At 31.6% G+C, this 24,974-nt stretch overlaps 1 protein-coding gene across 1 annotated transcript in view; it reads left to right on the forward strand.

Annotated features, from left to right (window-relative positions):
* mwh (multiple wing hairs) overlaps positions 1–5,319 on the forward strand; it is a 182,178-nt gene extending 176,859 nt beyond the window's left edge. The window contains exon 8 of the mRNA XM_072536856.1: positions 2,000–5,319. Coding sequence (XP_072392957.1) covers positions 2,000–3,171 — 1,172 coding nt within the window. The 3' untranslated portion in view covers positions 3,172–5,319. The remainder of the gene's footprint in view (positions 1–1,999) is intronic.
* The last annotated feature ends 19,655 nt before the right edge of the window (positions 5,320–24,974 follow it).

A 24,974-nucleotide genomic window follows, 5' to 3' on the forward strand; every position in this document is an offset into this window, starting at 1 on the left:
TACAACCACATCTCAAACGCCTCGATTTTATTCATGATATCGGCGTTTAACATCTTGTAAACTTTTCACGGATTTCCAAATTTAATGAGTTAGTGGATAATAGAGGCTTGAATTTTTGAAATGAGTTTCTTGCCTGTTCAATTCTACATCGAATTTGGAAGGATGGATCCAGATTTTGGGTAATCCAACATCCAAGGTATTTGAATCTCTGAACTCTCTGCAGCGGTTGTTGGTTTAATATCAGTTGGGTTGCGCCGATATCCACTTTACTGGTCACCATGTATTTAGTTTTATCGATATTTATCGACAGTCCCCAATTTGTGCATTCCATGTCAACTCTATTAATTAGCTCCTGCAGATCGTCGATGTTTTCAGCTAGAATCACAGTATCGTCGGCGTACCGTGTATTGTTTTTCCTCCTATGATAATTCCTTTTTGATCTTTTAAAGCTTCCCTAAATAGATTCTCAGAATACACGTTAAAGAGGGTGGGAGACAGTATACAGCCCTGTCTTACGCCTCGTTCAATACTGATTGGCTTTGATTCTCTGTTGTTGGTATTAATAATGGCTGTTTGGTTCCAGTAAAGTTTGGCAATAAGTTTGATGTCTTTCTCATCTAGTTGGATACTCTGCAAGGCGGTAATTAGTCTGGTATGCTGAACGCGATCAAATGCCTTTTCAAAATCAATGAAGCACATATATACGGGTTTTCTTACCTCCCAACATCGTTGAAGGAGTGTTTGCATAGAAAATAGTGCTTCTCTAGTTCCAAGGCATCTCCGGAATCCGAACTGCTCTTGACTAATTATTTCTTCGCACTTGTTGTTAATTCGATTTAGAAGAATATGCAACAGTATTTTAACGGCATGGCTCATTAAACTAATGAGTCTACAATCGCTACATTTCTAAAGTGTGGTTTCTTAGGTAGAGGAATAAAGATCGATTTTAACCAGTCCGATGGAATTTCACTGGTATCATATATTTGATTGAAAAGTACAGTGAGTTCTTTTATATTGTCATTTGAGAGTAATTTTAGCCATTCGGTGTATATTTGATCTGGTCCACTGGCTTTGTTGTTTTTGGCTTGGTGTATGGCTTTTTCCACTTCAGCTTTTAATATTGATGGTCCTGTATTTGCACTTAAGTTAGGTAGTGATCCTCGATCATCCTTAAATAATGCTTTAATGTAGTTTTCCCATTCCTCCATTACTTCGTCTTCTAGGGATAGTGCATGACCTTCATTATTCGTTAATGTTATGGGTGTATTTCTTTTGTGTACTGTAACTTCTTTTATTTTCTTATGTGTGTTAAATTCGTCATGTTTTCGTTGCAATTCTTCTAGTTCCTCACATTTTGCTCGCATCCATAACTCTTTGGCTTCCCTGATTTTTCTTCGAATCAGATTATGCTTTCGTTTATACTCTGAGTTATTTCTATTTTTAAGCTGTCTTCTTTTGTCCATCATTTCGATTATTCCATCTTTCATCCACGCTTGCTTTTTATAATGGGTGACAGTTCCACTTTGCGTTGCTGTATCGATGATACCAGTCTTTATGTTATCCCATCTTTCGTCGACTGTTGGTACATTGTATACTTGTGTGATGTTGTCTCGAATTTTTTCGTTCATTGTCTGCTCAAAGTGATGTTTAAATTCTTCTTCTTTTAGTTTTTGTCTATCGTATTTCTTTGTAATGGAAGGCTTTTTGATTGTCTTTAATTTTAGGTTGATTCTAGTTGCCAGTAAATTGTGATCGGTGGCTGCGTCGGCAAATACAAATAGTGTTATAAAAATTATTCTAGAATATTTCTAAGTATATTTTACTACTGCTCGTATAGAAGGGCATTTTTAATTTTTGTTTTATACCAGGGAATGTATTTTTACTGATATGTTAATAAATATTAAAATATACTAATATGAAATAGCATAATTGATACTTTATTTTTTTTTTGTTTGTTTATAAATAATATATTTTCGATTGATACCTACCAATTTTACAGAATCTACACCTGAAGATGAAGGTATATCATCTTCCGAGAGAACTCCCAGTCCAGAAGCCGAAATTCAACCCACTTCTACGGTATACGAGATATATACAGCCCCAGAAGAACCAGCAAGTAATGACTCTGAAGAAGAAACTACTATAGAAGATGTAATACAGGAACTTCAGGATATAATCAGTAACGAAGAAACTCAAGATTATAACAGGGAAAATCTAAAACTTAATAATGAAAGAAAACGTGTGGAAGAATCTCAAATAGCAGGAAAATTGAAAATTCATTTGGATATTGACGATTACGCACTTACGAGTGATTACGAAATAATTCCATCAAATTTACAACCGGAACCTCCAAGAAAATCCAGAAGTCTAATACATTTATTTTTGCCCACTGCTGACTATGATTATAATACAAAGGAATTATTTTTTGAAACAGAAAGTGTAACAACAGACAGTTCATTTTCTGTGGTAGATGTGTCTAAGTATTGCCCTGCTCTATACGAGAAGAAGACCGAACCAATTCCCATAGCATCAACGCCCATAAACAATGTAGTACACAACAAAAGTTCTAAGGTAACAGTAAAGCGATCAGAATCTTTTAGACAACTACCAAATCCAACACCCACCGTTAAAAGAAATATGTATTCTGAAAAATATCAATTTCACATTCCTCCTGAAGAATACAAAAGAAATTTACAAAAAAACAAAAAACTAAACTTACCCAATAAATGCATGAGCTTAGATAGAGTTGACAGTAGTATAGATATTCCAAATGGTGTCGTATTAAATAAAGTAAAAACCATTGCCTCAAGATCAAAAAGTGATTCAGAAAACATACTCGTAACCTCTACTAATAAAAGCATATCAAATGTATACATAAATCGGGATAAAGACATGAAGCCGAAATTGGGATCTTATTCGGAAGAAAAGCACAGAATGTTTTTACCCTCATACGGAGAAGAAAACGAAGTATTATATTATTTTCCTCGGATTCAAGAAAGGAAACCAAGTAATTCTTCAAGTTTTCTTTTAGATCGGGGATTTAGCAACGCTGGTCTTTATTCTGGTCAAACATTTGAGACACATCACTATTTTAATCGCAGTAGGGAAGTTATAGGCAGCGACTGCAGAAGTTCTGGAAAATTAACAGATTTTCCCTCAGGATTATATTAAACAATAAATTTAGTTGTACTGTAAATAGTATTTTGTTTTTCATAGTTAAAATTAAATTTATGTATGTGATAGTTGAAAGTATGAGTTATATATAAAACATTTCATTGATTAATGTAAACAATATAGTAATTAATTTGAATTATTTTAAAGTGTGTAATATTCTACCAAATATTTTTAGACATGACTCTGTCTGTTTTTCATTGTGTCTCCAGTAAGTTGTCGTTGTATAGTTTTCGTGGTCTTCCCACTGATCGTCTTTCTATTGGGGAACCGTCTCTCGTCCCTCTCAATACTCTATTTGTTGTCGTTCGGCTTATATGATCGTTCTGTTTAACTATTTCTTCTTCTTCTACTACTATTTCTTATAAATCGTACCCAGTCCTTGAGGTGCTCTACCTTTCACCTCCGTCATATATCTGTACTTCTAGATCTGTCCCGTATTTTTTACGATACGCCGATTTGTTGTATTCTAATGATTTCTCTTGCAGTTGCTTTATTATAAATATAGCATCGGTGCATGATATTTCCGACTTTAAACATTGTTGTTGTTCGGCTAGTGTTGTAGTTTCATTCAATTTATTATTTGTTATCACTGGTTGCTCATTTTAGTGTTGTATTTCATAAATTAATTCCTCTTCAATTTTTTGGGTCCGATTTGTTTCCCTTTTTGTAGAGCGATATAAGAATAATAATTGATCTTCATTCTTGTGGTAATCTGTTTTGTTCTATTATCCTTTGGATTAGCTTTAATAGTTTTTTGGTGAGATGTGGTCTTCTGTAAATTAGGAGTTTATTCGGTATTCTGTCCTCTCCTGGTAATTTTCTATTTTTTAATGTTCTTAAGGCCTTCTTTACCTCTTCTTTCTCAAATTTATTTCTTCATTTGTCTTCACTTCTGGTATTGGTGATTCATTATCGTCTCGTTTAGCAAATAGGGATCGAAAATAGTCTGCCCATGTTTTCTTCTGAATGTGTTTTGTTTTTATTAGTCCGTTCATCTCTTTTTTTGTCCTTTGACCATTCTCTATTTTTCTTTTTGTGTTCCGTAGATGTCGTGTTCCATCTGTTTTTCTAAACTTTGCCCATGCTTAATTTTTATGTGTTTCTGAGTTGTTTACAGGGATTGTATGCCTGTTGTGTTTGTTCTGTTTTGTATTGTAAAAAGACTTTATTCTTTTCTTTACATTTTGTCTTCACTTCCTTTCTAAACCATGGAGTTTTGTTTTTGTTTTCCAGCTTTCCTCGATGTTATCGTTTTCTAGTATTTCAATCTCACCAATCTCCTCTGATATTCTTTATTGTATAAGTAATCCGTGGATATTGTAATTATTCCTTCAACTCTGATTTTTGTTTGTGTTGGTGTTGCTTTCTTAGATGTGAAGTATTTTATGCTGATTCTTATTTTAAATAACAATATACTACAATATTTGACGCGAATAAAAAGGTAAATCCACTTTTACATCGCCATTTAGAGCCTCAACAGCGTACCAACCCTTAACCACACTCCAGTGAAAGTTAGTTAAAAATGGCTGCATATAGTTTGTATAATTATCTAAAATCTGACATTTCCGGGACCACAAAAAGAGTCAGATGTGTACATTCAAAATGGCGAAGAGACTTTTTTTGGCTACACACACTTTTCTTAAAGTCTCAATTAAAACTAATCCCACTAGATACATGGCAGCATACTGTTCTGGAAAACATAAATTTGGGTGTGGAAAATGTGGTAAATAAAGACAAAATCATCAAGTCAGAAAAGAATTGATCAAATATCTCTAAAGAAGGGAAATTACCAGTACAAAAAATTATGTGCGTTACTAAAGGCCAGGTTAGGACTGAGATACGTACCAAAAGCAAGGAGACTCATAAAATTAGCCCATACCTAGCAAAACCGGATGTCAAAAATCAAAGACCCTGAATTCGAAATAAAACTGCTCGTTGTGCACATTAGGGATGGTGTATTAATTGACAGTTCAATAAGTTGGGGACACTATGCGTATAGAGCAGAATTCTCTACATAAACTACGATGTAGTAACTGTTACAAAGAGTAAAGTACAGTCGTGTTTTGATATTGAAGAAATATTCAACCTTCTACGAAGCAATTATATTATCCATCTATTTTCTTCTCGACGGTCTAATAAGTAAAATAAGTAAACTAGTGGGAGGGATTTATTTTTTGACCGAAAAATCTGATGTCTCTCACACTAGTTTATATATATATATATATATATATATATATATATATATATATATATATATATATATATATATATTCTATATATATATATATATATATATATATATATATATATATATGTATATATATATATTTTATATATATATATATATATATATATATATATAGAGAGAAAAGAATTTTAATCTTTGCAGATTAGTTAAATAGTAAACTCTTAAATATTGGGGAAATCTGCAAGAAAGACTCTAATGTGTATCAATTGTTTCGCCGAACGTTTTCGCCAAAGAGAATTAATTTGGCTTCTTCATGGCTGAAAGAGAATAAATTATAATTAGCTACCATATATTATCTATTAAAACATTATTGATCTTACCGTAACTTAGAATTGTAGAGTTAGAATATTAAAAAACTTTGCTAGTAACATAGTGGTGTTTTTTGTTACTATGTGCAAAAAAAGTTTTTTCAAGGTTTGAAATGTATGGTAGCTTTGAACTTGACACGTAAAGGCTTACCCAAGGTTAATCGAAAAACCCAATGTAACTACATTTAAAAGGAGGTAATTCTTTGAATTGTCGGCAATAACTAAATTTTTGATTTTTAGAAAGTTTAAAAGTGAGGTTCTGTTTTAGCCAGAACGCAAGCGCTGACAACTTCATTAGTTCTTATGAATCTTTATGTCGTTAAGGTTCATTGGTAAAAACGAATGAATTTAAATCCCAGTATAGGGAAATATTATTTTGATTTTCTTTATTTAATTATATTCTATTGTTCATGTATTATTGCATCTTATTGAGAGTTATCTAAGAAAAGCAAGGGAATGTTATATATTTTTTTGTTAATGAAAATTAATTATAAAGGTATGTTAGTTGTTAATGGATATATCAGTCAAGTTAGTTATCTGTGATATAGTATTGTCCTTGGTATCTGATTTAAGTAACAAGTGGTATATATCGCTTAGATTCTTAATGTCACTCTTAACATTAATGGAGAAATCGTTAAGGAAAATATAAGACATTTCAATGAACTCTCTATTAGATTTATTGTTCTCACGGTGGAGAATTGTAGTGTTCGTATAGTCCATGAGATGACCAGGGGAATGGACATGTTTGGCTAATGCACAACGGTCAGGGTGAAGTCGAGAATCACTTTTGTGTAGTGTAATACGTGATTTCAATAATTGAGATGTTTGACCGATGTAGGAATTGTTGCAAGAGAGACATGGAATGTTGTAGACAATATTACTAAGCCTATCTATGGGAGTCTTATCTTTTATCTTAGAATAAAGATTATTAATTGTTAGGGCTGATCTACAAGCCACATTAAGTTTAATGTTGTTATTATTATTGCCAAAGCTATTTTCAACACTTTTCAGAATCCTTGTTAACCCCGGAGTGATATCTCTGAAATATGGTAATGAAAAATATTTGTTTGATGTCTTAAGTGGGAACCCATTCTCGGATACTCCTATAAACAACATCACTATGTTACTAGCAAAGTTTTTTAATATTCTAACTCTACAATTCTAAGTTACGGTAAGATTAATAATGTTTTAATAGATAATATATGGTAGATAATTATAATTTATTCTCTTTCAGCCCTGAAGAAGCCAAATTAATTCTCTTTGGCGAAAACGTTCGGCGAAACAATTGATACACATTAGAGTCTTTCTTGCAGATTTCCCCAATATTTAAGAGTTTACTATATATATATATATATATATATATATATATATATATATATATATACATATATAAATACTTAGGAATTATCAGGTAAAGTGGTCTCTAATAAAAATCTTTGTTTCTTCTAAGAAACTCAATATTTCGCTAGGTATTTAATAGCTTCATCAGAAGTACACTGTAAAACAATTTTAACATTACAAAAAAGGCGTACAAATACATTTAAAACACACTTACAGAAATTAAAAGATTTCACAAATAAAAACTGACATTGAAGTATGTAATGAATGTCAAGATTAAATTGTCTCAAGCACGTTCATTATAGCAATACGATAAAAAAAAAATTAAAATTACTTCAAATGTAAAAATAGAAATAACAATAAAAGAAACGTTAGAAGAATGATATTTCTTTGATCAAGAAGCTATCAAATAAATAGCGAAATATTGAGTTTCTTAGAAAAAACAAAGATTTTTATTAGAGACCACTTTACCTGATAATTCCTACTTATTTAAAATTATTTTTTGATCGAAATATTATATATTAAACTTTTCCTCAGTTTATATTGGTCTTTTACCATTTTGCTCAATGAACAGGTTGTCACATTAATTTTTTATGATTGTTATTAAGGAAAAAGTTCAAAGAATATTTATTTTGTATGTAAATATGTATATTTTAATTGTGCAATATTGTTGATACATATCTATATCTTTTATATTTTACGATATCTTGTGTATTCTACATTTATTGGAAATTATTTATCTAAAAAAATGAGAATTTTAAGAAAAAACAGTATAATCTTTAACTTTACCAACTCCTTAGGTATCCAATTATGAATTCTAAACACACATTGTAAAGATTTTAATTTAGATTCACTGTATTGAATAAGATACCTGTAAACATTAAAATAGTTTTTCAATTTATTTTTATTTTTTGTAATTTTTAAACATTGTAGATGTCAGTCTTACAAAAGTAAAGATTAAAATAGTTTTTCAATTTATTCTTATTTTTTGTAATTTTTAAACATTGTAGAAACAATAATTTTGGTTGTTTTGGAGGAGTATGTGTACGGAACAAAGATTCGGCAAGCTTTGAGATTTGCTACATATTTAATACTTATTTGTTTAAAATATCTTCACAAAATTGTTTAAATATCCATACAAAAGTTTCTAAAATTTAACACAAACATTGAGTCCCAATTTTAAGCTTAAAATGTCAATCTGAAACTATTTGTTGAATATTAAATTACTATTTTGTGAAAATAGGTTCGAATTCGATTTAATTCATTTACTTTTGCCAATTTTTTTTAATAAGGATTTTTCTCGGTAGGTAGTTGTATTATGCCTATCTTCTTCTTCTTCCTCACATTTTCCTTTCTTAGGGGTCACTGTTCCTTACTCTTCGTCGCCCTCTATTTCTGTTCATCTCTAAACCTTTCTCTCTTAAGTCCTCTGCCACAAAGTCCTTCCTCTTCTCCTTGGTTTCCCTCTTTCTTTTCATCGTTCCATCACCAAGTTTCTTTGTCTCTTTACCCTTTAGGAGGCCCTTTACTAGATGTGTTTCCTAGCATTTCCTCTGCCACTCTCTACTGTTCGCTTGTACTCGCTACACTCTACTCTTAAAGATTATTGCCAAATGGTTATCCTTTAACTTCCACCACTTTACTTCCTGGTGTCCTACTTGCTTTCCTTTTACGCCTCACCTTTATCTTCGTATCCACTATCACGGGTCAGTGTTAACTAGCTACATACTCATCCTTTATAACTTTACAGTTAGTAACCTCCTTTAGCTGAAAAACCTCTTTCTTTTACATAGCACAAAATCTATCTGATTTGTCCTTCTCTTGCCACTATAGGTAAGATATTGGTCTATAGTCTTTATAAATAACGTATTAATGACAGCCAAATCCCATTCCACTGCAAAGTCAATCACACTCTTTCTATTCCCGCTCTTTCTCTACCAAAATGTCTATTCAAATCACTTCCAATAAAACACTTTTTGTCTACAGGAATCTCGAGTATCTCGGAATCAAAGGCCCTCCAAAATTCTTCCTTCTCCTGTTTGTCACACCCCACTTATGGGTCGTAGGCATATATGATTTTCACGTTGGGATTGCCTGTATTCAGTTCGACACTAATTATTCTATCAGTTCTTCTGGTTACCTTACAAGATGTTCCTTCCACTCTTTCTTCAAAATAATACCTACTCCATTTATGCAGTGACTGTTCTAACTACTATATATTAACTTGCATCCATCTCCAAGATCTCCCGGCTTATTACCTTTCCAAATAGTTTCCTATACATAAAGTACACCAATCCTTTTCATCCTCATGAAATCGCTCTTCCTTTACCTGTCATGCTTCCGACGTTGAGAGTTCCAACTCTCAACTGTATTATGTCTATATCTATTCCTATTTCATTTTTTTTATTTGTTGCAAATACAATCCATTTTAACCTTGACACAAAGTCAAAAAGAATAATTTATTAATATCTTTTTGAAGTCAGCCCTCTCTATTGGAACTCTTTTTTATTATTATTTTTTAAATTTTGTGTTAATTATGTCTACATAGCATATTTTTTACAAAATAATATAAAGGTATTTGCAAAATGATTTGTTTTTAAATTTTGTAGCATAAATTTCTTTTCAAGCATATTATCAGTAACATCTCCCATAGATAGAGTGCCCGTCGGCAAAAAAGTTTATGATACATACTCTCTCCAAACTTTTTCCCCAAAATTAAAGAGCTTAAAAATTATAAAAAAAACACGAAAATCAAATTGTCTAATGATAAATATAGGTCATGTCCCGTCTGATGACTCAAACATGTCGAAAAAATGACTGTGACGAAATTCATAGATAACCAGCTATTTTTTCAGGACATGGTGAAAGTGGTCAATTTTGCCTATCAAATATTTTTCTATTTTCTAAATTTTTTAATAACCGTTTTTTTTCAAAAATTCTTTGTTTTTAAATGAAATATAGAATATCATGATATAATAATTGTCTGATAGTGACATAAATTCGATTTAAATTTAAAAAAAAATGTAATTTTGATTTTTCTATCGAAAAATCTATTTCTACTGTTCATAAGTATATCTTGTATTCATCCATTTTACAACAGTAAAAAAATGATGAAACCCTTTAATTATCCATTATTAAAATAGATATAATGACGAATGAGATCTTGAAAATGAATTTATAATACAAAAAAGGTATTAAAGGTGAGAAATTTGACCTTGGACTTTCGGTTCTAGACCTGCAACCGAAGGTACTGTTTTAAAATTCACCGAAATAGTACATGTGATATATCAATCGACGCGTAATGAAAAGTCAAGCTCGAATATTTAATTCCCATTTATGAGATGTCTTTGAGATATCATCCCTTGGTGAGATGTCTTTGGCTTTTCCCATGATGTTCTTGTATCACTGCAAAAATATCTTATTTACACTAGCAAAGATTTTAGTTATAACTCAAAATATATTATTCAAACTTTAAATACAAACATAACAGATTATTATAACATTAACGTCAGACTAAAAAAAGGTGGTTTTACAATGCTTTATTTATAATTATTACACATGCTGAATTTGCTGTTTTAGTAAGTCTCAATTGGTGTTGCAAGGCTCCGGAATATTCGGTGCTGATATGCGGTAACTTCTTATTGAATTCGCGTGGTTTAATATACTGGATTCTAGCAGTCATTGTACTATAACTCACACGAGTTGCAATCTAGGCTGGACAGCACTGACAAACAGTAGTATCTGAGTCATGATACTATAACAAACAAGGTATGCTCACTTGCCGTTCTAATTTTAATCGACTTTGCGCATGACATCCTAGCGAGACAAAGCCAGGGGACTTGTGTGAATCTTATTTTAACAATGCATCATATGGCAACGTTGTTCCATTACTGTAATGAACAACTTCGAAACTTAAACTGTTAACGGTACGTATACCTCGATGCCATATCTTGCACTAAGAAGCCATAACTAGTTACTTTCTGTGAAAACGTGGTTTGAAGATTAATAAGTAATTTGTAAAGTTAATTAAAGAAATATATGAATCTTCGATTTGATTGTGTGTATTACAAACAAAATAGATATTGGTACAAAACATAAATTAAATATAAAAGGCCGGTAAAATGTAAAGAATTTGAAACATAAGGAAGAGCAAGTCATACTTCAGATTTTATGAATATCATTTAGACATTTATTTTACAATCTTCGTGATTTTTCTCTTGCGAATATTGAAATTATCTTTAATATTTTTATTTAGAATTAGTATTTTAAAATACATTTTACATATAAAAAAAGTAATTATACATTTTCGCTAACATTTAACATTCGCTAACTACGAAAAATATGTTCCAGTTCACTACATTTAGTTACAAATTCCAGTGTTGGTTTGAGTAAATCACCCTCAGAAACGTGGTTTATCCAAGTAAACGATTTATCGAGGTCCCTTAAGCTAGCGGGGACACATGAGCGGAATCCAATTTAACCTACGTAATATTTTTTCACTAATTTTTCACTAATTTATTACCACCCTAATAATTTTTCACCACCAAACCAACCTTAAGGGGAGCGATTCTGCTGGCTTAAGGTTCAAGCTAGCAGAATTAAAAAAAAAAAACTTTTTGTTGATGGCATATTTTTTCACCCATTTTTCACTAATTTATTACCACCCTAATAATTTTTCACCACCAAACCACCCTTAATGGGAACGATTCTGCTGGCTTAAGGTTCAAGCTAGCAGAATTCAGAAAAAAAACTTTTTGTTGATGGCATATTTTTTCACTAATTTTTCACTAATTTATTACCACCCTAATAATTTTTCACCACCAAACCACCCTTAATGGGAGCGATTCTGCTGGCTTAAGGTTTAAGCTAGCAGAATTCAAAAAAAAAATTTTTTGTTGATGGCATATTTTTTCACCCATTTTTCACTAATTTATTACCACCCTAATATTTTTTCACCACCAAACCACCCTTAAGGGGTGCGATTCTGCTGGCTTACGGTTCAAGCTAGCATAATTAAAAAAAATATTTATGATATACCACAGTGTTCTGCTAGGTTTTTACGAATTTATTACAACTTTAGTAATTTTTCACCCCTTACTACCTCTTTAACAAAAATGAAATAAATTTGTTTTTTCAAAAATACTTCAATACATTTACACGGTGTGTGTGCGAGTGTGTGTGTGTGTGAAAAACACTTCTGTTGTAATAATTGGTATATTTAATTAAAAATTACTACTTACCTATTACTTATTAATTACTTACTAAAAGTACTACAAATTTTACTGAAGATGGACTGATAAGTCCGAAAACGTTTTGAACTTAATCCTTTAGGATTTTTAAAATTTAATTAAATATACCAATCACAACAGTGTTTTACTTCAATGTTCTAGTTTTTTAACTATATGATATACAGCCAACTCACGGGAATGATCCCTTTTTAAGTTGTAAAATTTTGTTAAAAAATAGGCAATGTACAAAACAACAATATTGCAATGTTTAGCATATAAAAAAGTTGGTGAAGTTGGTGTTTGTGTAAATTCTAGCATTTAAAGATGTAAACTACTTTCCTTATTGAATTTCTAGTATTTATGGGAATTATCTTCCACACTGACACATACGGATTTCAATATTGGAGGGTTATTGGAAAACAGATCCACTATTCAACTTAAAATCTTTTTTGCAGAACATCGGAAGAGATCTTTTTCTTATAATTTTAAGGTGCTTAATCTTCATCCATAATCCAATGGGACCGAATGTTATTCCTGAAGATCGGTTTTATAGAATAAGAACAGTTATAGACTTTTTAATAATAAAATGGCTGCTCTGCGTTATCCAGCAAAAGAAATATCGCTAGATGAATCGATGGTACCGTGGAAAGTTAGACTTAGTTTTAAACAATATACTAAACAAAAGACATAAAAGACGATATCAAGGTTAGAATTAATTCGTAAATTAATTTATAAAAAAGCAAAGAAAGACGGAATATCGCACGCGAACATTTACCTATAAATAATTGCTAATAAATCGGACAAACGGGAAACGAAAACGAAAAGATGCAGAGTATGTCCTATCCTAAAAATAAGAAAAAACCCAATTTATGAGTGTGTGGATTGTGCCGAGAAACCAGATCTCTCCGAAAAATCGACAAAGAATTAAAATACAAATATCTTTAAATTTTTAAAATGCTGCTAATATAAATTTAGTTTACTACGCAAATAATCTATATCAGCTGTTCTGACCAACCGGTAATTTCGGTCTCATTTGAATATACCTACTTAAAATATTTATATCCTAAAATGTTTTCCAATATAAATTCATGTTATACACCTAATCTTAAAATTATGTTTTGACCAATCGTTAATACTCTTCTTATTTAAATAATAATAAAATATTAAATACCTAAATTATTTTTCAAATTTTCATCTACCTAATGAATACAAATCTTTTAACAATAGGTGCGCACGGTCCCGACGACCCTCCTTTACAATCAGATAAATAATGTAATAGACGTAATAAAATTATTTCAATTTGAATATTTCTTACCTGGTAATTTATTCTGTAAAATATAAAAATTCCATTGTATTTACTAAAACTCAACTTGATTTCAGTTATTTTATATTCATAAAAGGGACTAACGATTCGATTTCGCTTAGCCATGTAATACAACTCGAATCAGAGTCAATTTTTTAAAACAGGTAAAATTTATAGTTTTTGGAATAAAGTGTTTTCATATTTTTAATATTTAAACATTGAAAAAATAAATATTAGTTAGTATAGAATATCATTTGAAAATGTTTTTCAATTAGGGTAGTTGAGAAAAACATTATTGGCTGGTACTATAATAGGCTGGTAAAGATATAGTAAAATTCTAGCAGAGCACTCTTGTGTTTTCAAAAAGATTTTTTATTCACCTAGAGTCAATGTGTATCTTGTTGAATGTTTCCCATTAACTGAGGCTTAGGGGGTCAAAAATTATAAGGGTGGATCAAATTTAGTAAAAACCAGGCAAGCAATTTATATTTTCAGTTACAAGTAGAATACAGTAAAATTATAAAAATAGATTTTTTATCACCTTAAATTTTAACGTAGTAGAATTATTGACTCCTCATAGAGGGTAGTTGAAGGGTGAAAAATTACTAGGATGGTAATGTCTTAGTACAAATCTAGCATAATACTGTAGTATCTCATATTTCCGAAAAGATTTGCTTTGCATTCAACCAGCGTAAATGTGTAGATGGTGGAATTGGTGAAGTTGGTTAACATTTAGTAAAAACTAACCAGAGAGTTTCTTATTTATAAATAGTATTTAGTAAAATTATAAAACAAAACTTTTTCACCTTTAATTTAAACGTAGCAGAACTATTGACTTCCACTAAATGTTAGTCGAGGGATAAAAAATTACTAAGTTGGTAATAAATTCGTAAAAACTTAGCAAAACACTGTGGTATATCATAAATAATTTTTTTTAATTCCGCTGGCTCGAATATTAAGCTAGCAGGAACGTTTTCAAATAAGATTGGTTTAGAGATGGAAACTTATCAGGGTAAAAATACTTTTTTATGTCAGTTATAAGTAGAGGATAGTGAAATTGTAAAAAAAGATTTTTTTCACGTTAAATTTTAACCTAACAAAATTATTGACTTATCACAAGGGGTAGTTTAGGTGTGAAAAATTACTAGGGTGGTAATAAATTAGTAAAAACTTAGCAGAATACTGAGGTATTTTAAAAATACGTTTTTTTCTTATTTTGCTGGTTCAAATATTCAGCTAGTAGGAAAGTTTTCGAATAGGTTTATGGGAGCAAAATTATCAGGATGGTCAAAGTTTAGTATAAACTTAACAAAACACTTTTTTATTTCAGTTATAAGTAGTGGACAGTAAATTTGAAAAAAAAATTTCTCCTTAAATTTTAATCTAACACAATTATTGACTTTTCACAAGGGGTAGTTAAAGGGTGAAAAATTACTAGGATGGTAATAAATTCGTAAAAACCTAGCAAAACACTGTGATATATTATAAATATGTTTTTTTAATTCTGCTAGCTTGAACCGCAAGCCAGCAGAATGGCACCCCTTAAGGGTGGTTTAATGGTAAAACAATATTAGGGTGGTAATAAATTAGTGAAAAATGGGTGAAAAAATATGCCATCAACAAAAAGTTTTTTTTTGAATTCTGCCATCTTGAACCTTAAGCCAGAAGAACCGCTCCCATTAAGGGTGGTTCGGTGGTGAAAAATTATTAGGGTGGTAATAAATTAGTGAAAAATGGGTGAAAAAATATGTCATCAACAAAAAGTTTTTTTTTTTTTAATTCTGCTAGCTTGAACCTTAAGCCAGCAGAATCGCTCCCATTAAGGGGGGTTTGGTGGTGAAAAATTATTAGGGTGGTAATAAATTAGTGAAAAATTGGTGAAAAAATATGCCATCAACAAAAAGTTTTTTTTTTGAATTCTGCTAGCTTGAACCTTAAGCCAGCAGAATCGCTCCCCTTAAGGTTGGTTTGGTGGTGAAAAATTATTAGGGTGGTAATAAATTAGTGAAAAATTGGTGAAAAAATATGCCATCAACAAAAAGATTTTTTATTTTATTATTCTGCTAGCTTGAACCTTAAGCCAGCAGAATCGCTCCCATTAAGGGTGGTTTGGTGGTGAAAAATTATTAGGGTGGTAATAAATTAGTGAAAAATGGGTGAAAAAATATGCCATCAACAAAAAGTTTTTTTTTTGAATTCTGCTAGCTTGAATCTTAAGCCAGCAGAATCGCTCCCCTTAAGGTTGGTTTGGTGGTGAAAAATTATTAGGGTGGTAATAAATTAGTGAAAAATGGGTGAAAAAATATTACGTAGGTTAAATTGGATTCCGCTCATGTGTCCCCGCTAGCTTAAGGGTCCTGATTTATCGTTAGCGTCAGTAATATAGTTATCCAAGTATTTCTTTTTTTTGTAACTTGAATGCAATGAAACCGGCTAAATTTTCCAATCCATCCCATTCTAGGTCTTTTATATTCGAATTAATAAAATCTTGATGACTGTCAATTAAATCTTCAGGGTTAATTTCTGTATCACCACTAGGAAGGTTTAGCGAGGAAAAGATCTCTTCAGTGACAATTTCATAATTAATTATACTATTAGCAGTAATATTCCACTGTTTGTCAGGCAATATAGGGAGGCAATGTCAGGCATAGTTTTTCTTTTAAACAATAATCCGATTCTGTAAAATGTTTTGATCATATTCTCGCGGTTTCTACATTAAATTTGTCTCGATGAAAACACTTGAAGGCCCATACTTTACGCATTTATTTGTCTCTAGGAAACATAAAAAAACGACACTTCGAAAAAGTGTTACTTTTTTTATTATAATTGTTTAAACAACCCACCACTGCACAATACATTATGGCAACCAAATAATTAGTTGTAACGTTATAAACGTCACATCTCTATTAATTTATATTTTAATAATTATTTCATTTTAATTTCTTTATTAATTTATTAATTTCTTTATCTTCAGTTTAATTTTTACTATTTTTTTTGTTTATAAAAATAGTTGGCGCCCCTGTTTTTCTCTTCTTCCTCTGTCTTTATTTTCTCTCTTTCTGTCCCATAGAATAAATATTTGCCCTCTCACTTTTGTTCGGCAGACTATTCTGTTCTGTGTTGACTGACAAGCTAGTTTCATGATATCTATACCAACATTCTATGACATCTGTGCTAACTTCATTCAGTCTCCCACTTTCTGTCAAAACAACTTTTCTGTAGTGGGATTATTTTTTGCCTCTTTTTGAAATTTATAAAAGAAGGCAAAAATTATTATAAGACTCATTTTTATGGTCTACAACTTCTCTTGGGTTTATTGGAGATATAAAACTTATTGGTTTACTGGACATTTTATTTTTATTGGACATTTCATTGGATTTATTGAATTTATTGGTTTATTGGACACCAAAACTTAGTCAGGACATACAGCCACGTGTGACTGCAGCTCTCCAGAAGCCACAACTTCTAAGTGGAGGATCCAACAGCTAGAACACACAAGCCGCCCATCGAAGCAATAAGTAACACTTATAACTGTTAAGCTTTGGCAGGGTTAATTATTGTTTTTTTTTATTGATTTAAATAAATATGATTGGTTAAAATTTGTCTTATTTGCTATCAAATGAGAACTCAGGTTCAATCCCTAGTTTAAGACAAGACGAACTCACCCTTGAGATACTGAGCTAGGCAAGGTATAGACGATAAGCTCCCATGGTTGATTGAGGTATTATTTTTACAATAGTATTTCAATTCTCTTTGGTAGTCTTATCGTTACATAGTTTTCTTTATAAAGTAGCTACAGGTAGTCGATAAGTTGCGTACGATAAATAAATTAGGTGATATTAACACAGTAAACTGAATGTTTTCACCACAAAATTTATATAACAATATAATATAACAAGTCTTTACTACATCAATAAATAAATAAAAATCTCATTCACTACGTTTTGAAGCCCACAGGATAGCAACAGATAGAGCATTTAACTTGGCATCATTAAAGTTGTCTCGGGCTTACGTCACAGGTGTGCGAGAGAGATGCAAGAACATGCGTGTTGACTTATCTTGTTAGTTATAGTGTCATGTATCTTAGTCACGTTTTGCCACGTCCGCCTGTGTTGCCACTGTTGCCAGACTATTTATTGTACTTTTATAAAGTGTAGCAAGATAATCAAATATAAACAAACGCATTAATATATTATGCAGCTCAATTATATACCCTTTTGTAAAAAAAAATGAATTTTACTAGGTGGCTCTAATAATTTGATCACCCACTGTATCATAAAATTTTTTGCCGACGGGCGCTCTAACTACCACTAGGTAATAATTATCGAATTAAACAACTAGTAAAAACATTATATTTCCTTTATCACAGAAATATCTAATAGTTGTTACTATTTCTGGTGATTTAACTGCTCGGTTTGTTTTTTTAAGTTATTTAAATCAAATTATAGGTAATTTAATTTATATATTTACTTGGTTTATACAAAAAAAAAAACAATCAGAAATCAGAAATAAAAGTGTTTTCATTACATATAAGCAAATATATGGTTTATAATCGAAAAAACTGTATGGTTTTCAGAATTAATTAACCCACCGTTACTCGCGGCTTCTTCTTCTTTAGGTACCGTCTCCTCTAAGGAGGTTGGTAATCATCACAGCTATTTTCACTTTTGAGATTGCAGCTCTAAACAAGTCGACGGAACTGCAATTATACCACTTTCTCAGATTGTTGAGCCAGGAGATGCGTCTTCTTCCAATAATTCGTTTTCCCTGTATTTTTCCTTGCATTATGGTTTGTAGCAACACATAGTTATCCCCTCTCATAACTTGGCCGAGATATTGTAACTTTCTTATCTTAATCGTATTCATGATTTCCATTTCCTTTGTCATCTTTCTGAGGACCTCAACATTTGTTGTTCGGTCTACCCAACTTCTTTTTATTATTCTTCGGTAGGTCCACATCTCAAATGCTTCAAGTCGATATTGTAACGTAATTGCACTCGTTTGAGCGCCATCCTCACCTACATCAATTCCACTTATTTCGAGGAAGAAAGGATGTCAGCATGTATGAAATTACAATGGTTTATACTTACATATAATCAAAAGTCTTATAAACCAAAATATTTTTATTAATTCAGCAAAACAAAGTGATAAAATACCTACTGTAAATCAAAAGTTTAGGCCTAACGAATAAACAAATATAATTAGATAATAACCTAATACGATAAGGAATAGACACAAGAAAAGTTTTAAAGATACTGTACGTATCTAAAGATAATGAACGCATCTACACAGATTCTTCCTCCCCTATTTTCCAACATGAGTAACACAAAAAACATTTTTGGGTGTTCCTTACAAATCGTGTTTTTACTATTTGGCTTTCAATATTTTTTTGATTCTTCCTCTTAAGGTAAGAGGCACATTTATTGGATTTTCATTTTCTTTCTAGAGGCTCTGCTTCATCTCGAATTTCCAAATGGCGCGAATCGGTTTGTTCTTGAGGCGGATCGGCGTTTCTAAAATATACAAATTTACCAAACTACCCAAAATTTTAAACAAAAACATAAAAGTTTCTTTGAAATTATAAAATCACACGCGCAGTGAGGAGTACCCTCACCTAAAGGAGTCTGTCACTTTGATTAAGTATCACAGCATAGTGAGCGCCTGAAATATTCGTAAACGTTGTCATCTCCTCTTATGAACGATGCTAAACGTATTCCTTGTTGGTCAAGGTTATCGCCCTAATAGCACACGAACGTCCAGCGGACGTTCGTGTGCTATTAGTCTTCGCGGACTACGTCCCTCGAACGTCCGTTTTGTTTCAATTACGTCCTTGTAACGTCCGGTATTGATCCAAATATCGCTGTGCCAAACGTCCAATGCACGGTCATGTAACGCCCTAAGCGGACGTTCGTTGGACGTCTAAGGACGTTAATTAGACCTTAATCGAACGTCCATAAGACGTCCGGTGGACTTAGTTGACGCACTTTTGGGATGTCCTCGGACGTCTATTTTCGGACTCGACGAGTATACATTAGACTTCTAATGCCATCGTACGAAGTACTAAAAGTGGCGCCGTTCTGTTCTTATTGAGAATGTATTTTGGGAAATAAAAAATAAATGTGTAAAGGAGTTTACATTTAATATTACATATTACATTAGATATTATACATTTATTTATTTATATTTGTTTCCATAAAAAATAAATTATCATTTTGCATTTTGTGTTTCAGTACTTTAAATACCACCTAAACCCACTGATACATAAGTTAAACAAATCTATCTCATGAGGTAACTGATTTGCATGCATAAAAAATCAGACCATACCTATATTTGAACCACAATTAGTTCTACGATTAAGAACATGTAAATGTGAATTCTGACGTAGTGAACGGGGAGAAATATGAAAACAAATGATCTGAAGCAGTTCAGGAGATTGGATTATTTTATCAACAAGCTTAAAAATAAAGGTTAATTCAAAGTTATTTCTTCTGACAAGAAGAGAATCGAGATTCAAGAAATTGATCATACCAGAATAAGAATATGGTCTACACAATTTACAAGAACAGTAGATCAGAGATTTTCTTTGGACACCCTATAACTGTTCGATACATGCTTGAGTAAAGGGAATCCCGATAATAGTTGAATTTTCAAGTTGGGAGCGGACAGGAGAAAATTGTAGTTTTAGACATGTAATCCAACGAAAATCTCTAATATGCCTCTTAATGAAGCGCTATATGCAAACTGAAGGACAAATTTCTCTGACAAACCACACCTACATCTGTCACATTATGGACCCTCTCAGTCAAAATGGTTTAAGTATATTTAACACGTTATTTAGGCACGTTTTTACCACAGACCATGTGTACCAATTTGGCCTCAGTATGTGATCGTATTTAAGAGACTGTGGCCACGTGAGCTACACAGTTTCTGTGTTGTTATATGATAAATTAGAAAGGTCTGGTCTATAGAAAAGGAAAATCTGTCTTGGTCCGGTAAAACCTGCCTCCAGTTTTTGTAGGTTGGGATTGTTAATGATATTTGTATTTTACTGTGGTATCATTGTGTACGACAATTTTATTTATTTTTTGTAGTAGAAAAGTATTCATCATCTTCGTAAAACTCTTTGCGGACCAAATTAAGTATTAAATAAAGAACTGAAAAGTTATTACAAGTTAGGGATACAGTGATACAAAAGAGAACGTCAAGTGTCAATTATTTTTTTTTTATATAAGTGGTGTTTTAGTTTGGAGGTGGTTCCATGGTGGAACCACTGGTACTGATTAGTACTATCTCAATTTGTATAACATGATAATAAATATTCATAAAGGAGGTAAGTTCACTTTATTTTTTATGATATTCTAAAAAACAATTGATTTTTTCAGATAAACATAGTCCCACCTTACATACAATGCAAGGCCACCTCGTTCGATGGGGTTGGTTTCTTGTACTGCATCGTGCACATCTTACTTTGGTTCCATGCATTGGCATATGCTCCGACTTGTTGGTGCGTATTTCAATGGGAACACAGATTTTAAATTTATTTACCTCAGAATCGGTCCTCGATTCTGAGGTAGACACAAGTTGTTATCAACAAGTCCTCGAAGACACTTTGTCTCAGGACCAACTAACCGATGTAGAGCCATACGTTGCCATGTTACCAATTCCAACGGTAACTTAAACATCCTAATTTTTAATAACATATAATGTAACATATTTTTAAATTTATAACATTTAAAGGGTTTTCACCCATATATTTTAGTGGCTCATAGCATGTACACTTTGTTACACTGATGATGGAATGTACATTCCGAAAACGTTCTGTATTTGTGATATAGCCCGTTTGGGTACTTTATTTATACCTTTTACTAAAGATTTGAAATAAAAATTTATATACATATATATATATATATATATATATATATATATATATATATATATATATATATATATATATATATATATATATATATATATATAGGAATTGTCTAGATCAGTCCCTTTTTAACCTAGAAACACGAAATTGTACGAGTTTCAGACCACCCACGGGTGGTACACAATGAACTAGTGCTGCGTACACATTAGGTTACAAAAGGTAAGGTAAAGATACATTAGGTTAGGTACAACAATTAGGTTTACAGAAACTTTAGTAATATTTCAAATTGTTTAAAAGCACAAGAATAGTTGAAAAGAACAATAAAACTGAAGATAGGTATAATTCCTATCTGACATTTAATAAAGAAAAAGACACTGTAAACGCAAAATAGCACTGTTGTCGTTTTGTGCTGCCACATAGTTTTGGTCTCGGCAAAATATATTTCACATCTTTCTTGTTAACGGAAGCTGTATCAGGAACATTGGGCATAACAAACTGCTCACTATATTTATTCTTAAGTCTTAAAAATGATATGCAATATTCCCCATATTGTTCTATCTGTAATATTTTCCCCACAAAATATACCACTGACTTTGGTGGATTCTACGAGGACATAATATTCTACGTTAGGGTTAAAACCTTGGGTACAAAACAAATTTTGATTTAAAATAGGAACATCTTGTTCATACTCCCCACTATCACTGTCACTCTCAAGGGAAATATCTATTTCATCCTCCTTTGAATCTGTATTATCGTCAGTAACAAATTGGACTCTCTTCTTAGCTTGTCTATTTTCATTTATTAGCTTCTTTCTTTTAGCTTGCAATCTTTCTTATTCAATAATGTTTTTTTCAGGTGTATCTGTGGCAATAATACTTTTTTTTCTTTACTTTTGTTTGGGGTTTTCTGATTGAATTGGGTGTTTCAAAGTCGAATTTGACTGGCATAGCATCTGTCGGCATGTCCTTAGAATCCAATGGAATTTCTTCTAAGCTTTTTAGGTGGCCAACTAGATCTCCAGGTTTCATTATTTGTGTCTGTCGCAGTTTTAAGGCGGTAGTTACTGCTTCCCTCCTTATGCAGAACTTCAAGGGAGGAAGGTTTAGCATCGCCTCTAGAGCTGCAGTTGGACATGTTGACATTGCCCCTGTGATTCCCAGACAAGCTAGCCGCTGCACTTTTTGCTGCTTGGCGTTAGCTGTTGTTTGTTGTGTTTTGGGATACCATACGAATGATGCGTATGTCACCGTGGGCCTAATTATTGTTTTATACGACCAGAGAGTCATTTTCGGTTGTAGGCCCCAAGTCTTTCTAAACGTCTTTCGGCAGGTCCAACTTGCCACCAAAGCTCTGGATAAAATTTTTTCAATATGACTATTCCAGGTGAGTTTTTGATCTAGGGTTACCCCCAGATATTTTACTTCCTTGGAATAATCTAATGTGATGCCATTCATAGTTGGAGCCTATAAATTGTATTTACGTCTCCTTGTTAAAGGTATCAAAGTCGTTTTACTGGGGTTGACACTTAAGCCCTCTTTCGAGCACCAACTTTTAATTTCGTTAGGAGCAGTTTGCATGAGACTAGATATAGTCTGGTCATGCTTGCCCCTAATTGTAACAACTAGGTCATCTGCGTAACCTTGGGTTATAAAACCAGAATCATGCAACTTAGTGAGAAGGTCATCCACAACCAAATACCACAGCAGAGGCGATAATACTCCCCATTGAGGGCACCCCTTTACCGCTGTCACAATCACAGATTCTCCTCCAATACCAGCAGTGATGATTCTCGTTTTTAGCATTGACTGAATCCATTGTATTAGTGAGACTTCAGACAGAAAGATTGTACTTATATGTGTGTCTGTCTCTGTATGACATACTGTGTGTTACCTGTGTGCACTAAGTAGGCGGGTGAAGATTTTGATTCATTTTATAAAGAATACAAAACATTAAAATTGTAATATTTTAATTTATTGGCATATCTACATAATTATAGAGCTATGCATTAAAGGAAGAATTTAACAATGTTTATATAACGCTTAGATGCATATACACAAGTGACGAAAATTATATCTTATAAATTTTTAAAGCCTTCTTTGTTAAAAAATGACTTATTAGAATATTCCGCTATTAAAAAGTTAGTTGGTTGGTACTGATTCACAGCATTCTGCTTAACATAATAAATCGAGATAGATTACGACTATTAACTGATTTTTTTATTGTAAAAATAGAGCCTTTTTAAGTTTATAAAAACTGAATAGACAAATAAGTCATTTTTTGCATCACTCGAATAGGTCTACAAAAATAGTCATTGGAAACATTTCGCTAAAATACGTTTATTGCGTTGTTATGCTAATTTTAAAAATATTTATTAAATTGTAATTTTAAGACACTTAATAACAAAATAATATAGGTGATATACTATATTAACTAATGATATTAAATATATGTTATAATGTGTTAATCAATTTGTTCATTTTTGCCTTTTAAACCATGATATAATTTTTGACAAGCACATCATTATAAGATCTAAAAACCAAAGGATTCGGTAAAAATGAATTGAGTTCTGAAAATGGATAAATTTATACTAATATAATAAATTTCGACTAAACTGGATTAATTGCTAAATTTGGCCCGTTCAGTTTTATTATGAAACGACAGATATAATTACAACAATAAATAAGTTAATCAACAATACTTATTAATTTTTAATTTATAATAAACATTTCACACATATTTAAAATATGGATAAATATTAAAAAACTCTTTCAAATATGCTGGTCCTAATATAAATAAAAACAAATACCTTATTTGCACGATTTAAAATAAATTAATATAAATCGATTTGTCTAGATATATTTAGGTTTTACGGATGTAATGGGATCGTGATGCGCAACATATTGTCACGAATACGGAAATCGACCGGTTTGCGCTTTGCAATTTTTATAACAGAAATATCTATCTACTATAGTTTCCTTAATCGGCCGATTTGCGCTCTCTTGCAATATAATTTTAATTTCATTCTACAATAATAGTCTGGTGAACCTGCAATGAACAAACTAACATGTCAAATAAACAGAAACATCTTTTTCCTTTAGATTTGAAAAAAAAATGTCAAATCAAAACTAACAAAATTATTAAATTTTTCTAATACTGTCGAACAACAGAGTGTACTTTAATCTTTAATACCTCTGTTTATAATACTTCTACCTGGAAGTTAATTGTTTAGATAATTAGTAACTAGAATTCCCAAAATGAGAGATCGCTGGAACTAACTATCTTCTTATAACCTTCTATCTAATAATACGAACTGGTAACTACTTAAGTCATTAACAAAGGGTATGGTAACATAAAAATTACCTGAAAATTCTGCGTGATAATGACCATATTGATGGTCAATCATTTTTATTGCGTTCTTTGAGATAGTAGGATCAAGAATTATTGTGAATCAGTGTGAGTTAGTGTTTTAAAAATGGATGTGCAAATTATTGAAACTTCGAAG

Source organism: Diabrotica undecimpunctata, chromosome 7, assembly GCF_040954645.1.
Source record: "Diabrotica undecimpunctata isolate CICGRU chromosome 7, icDiaUnde3, whole genome shotgun sequence".
NCBI lineage: Eukaryota > Metazoa > Arthropoda > Insecta > Coleoptera > Chrysomelidae > Diabrotica > Diabrotica undecimpunctata.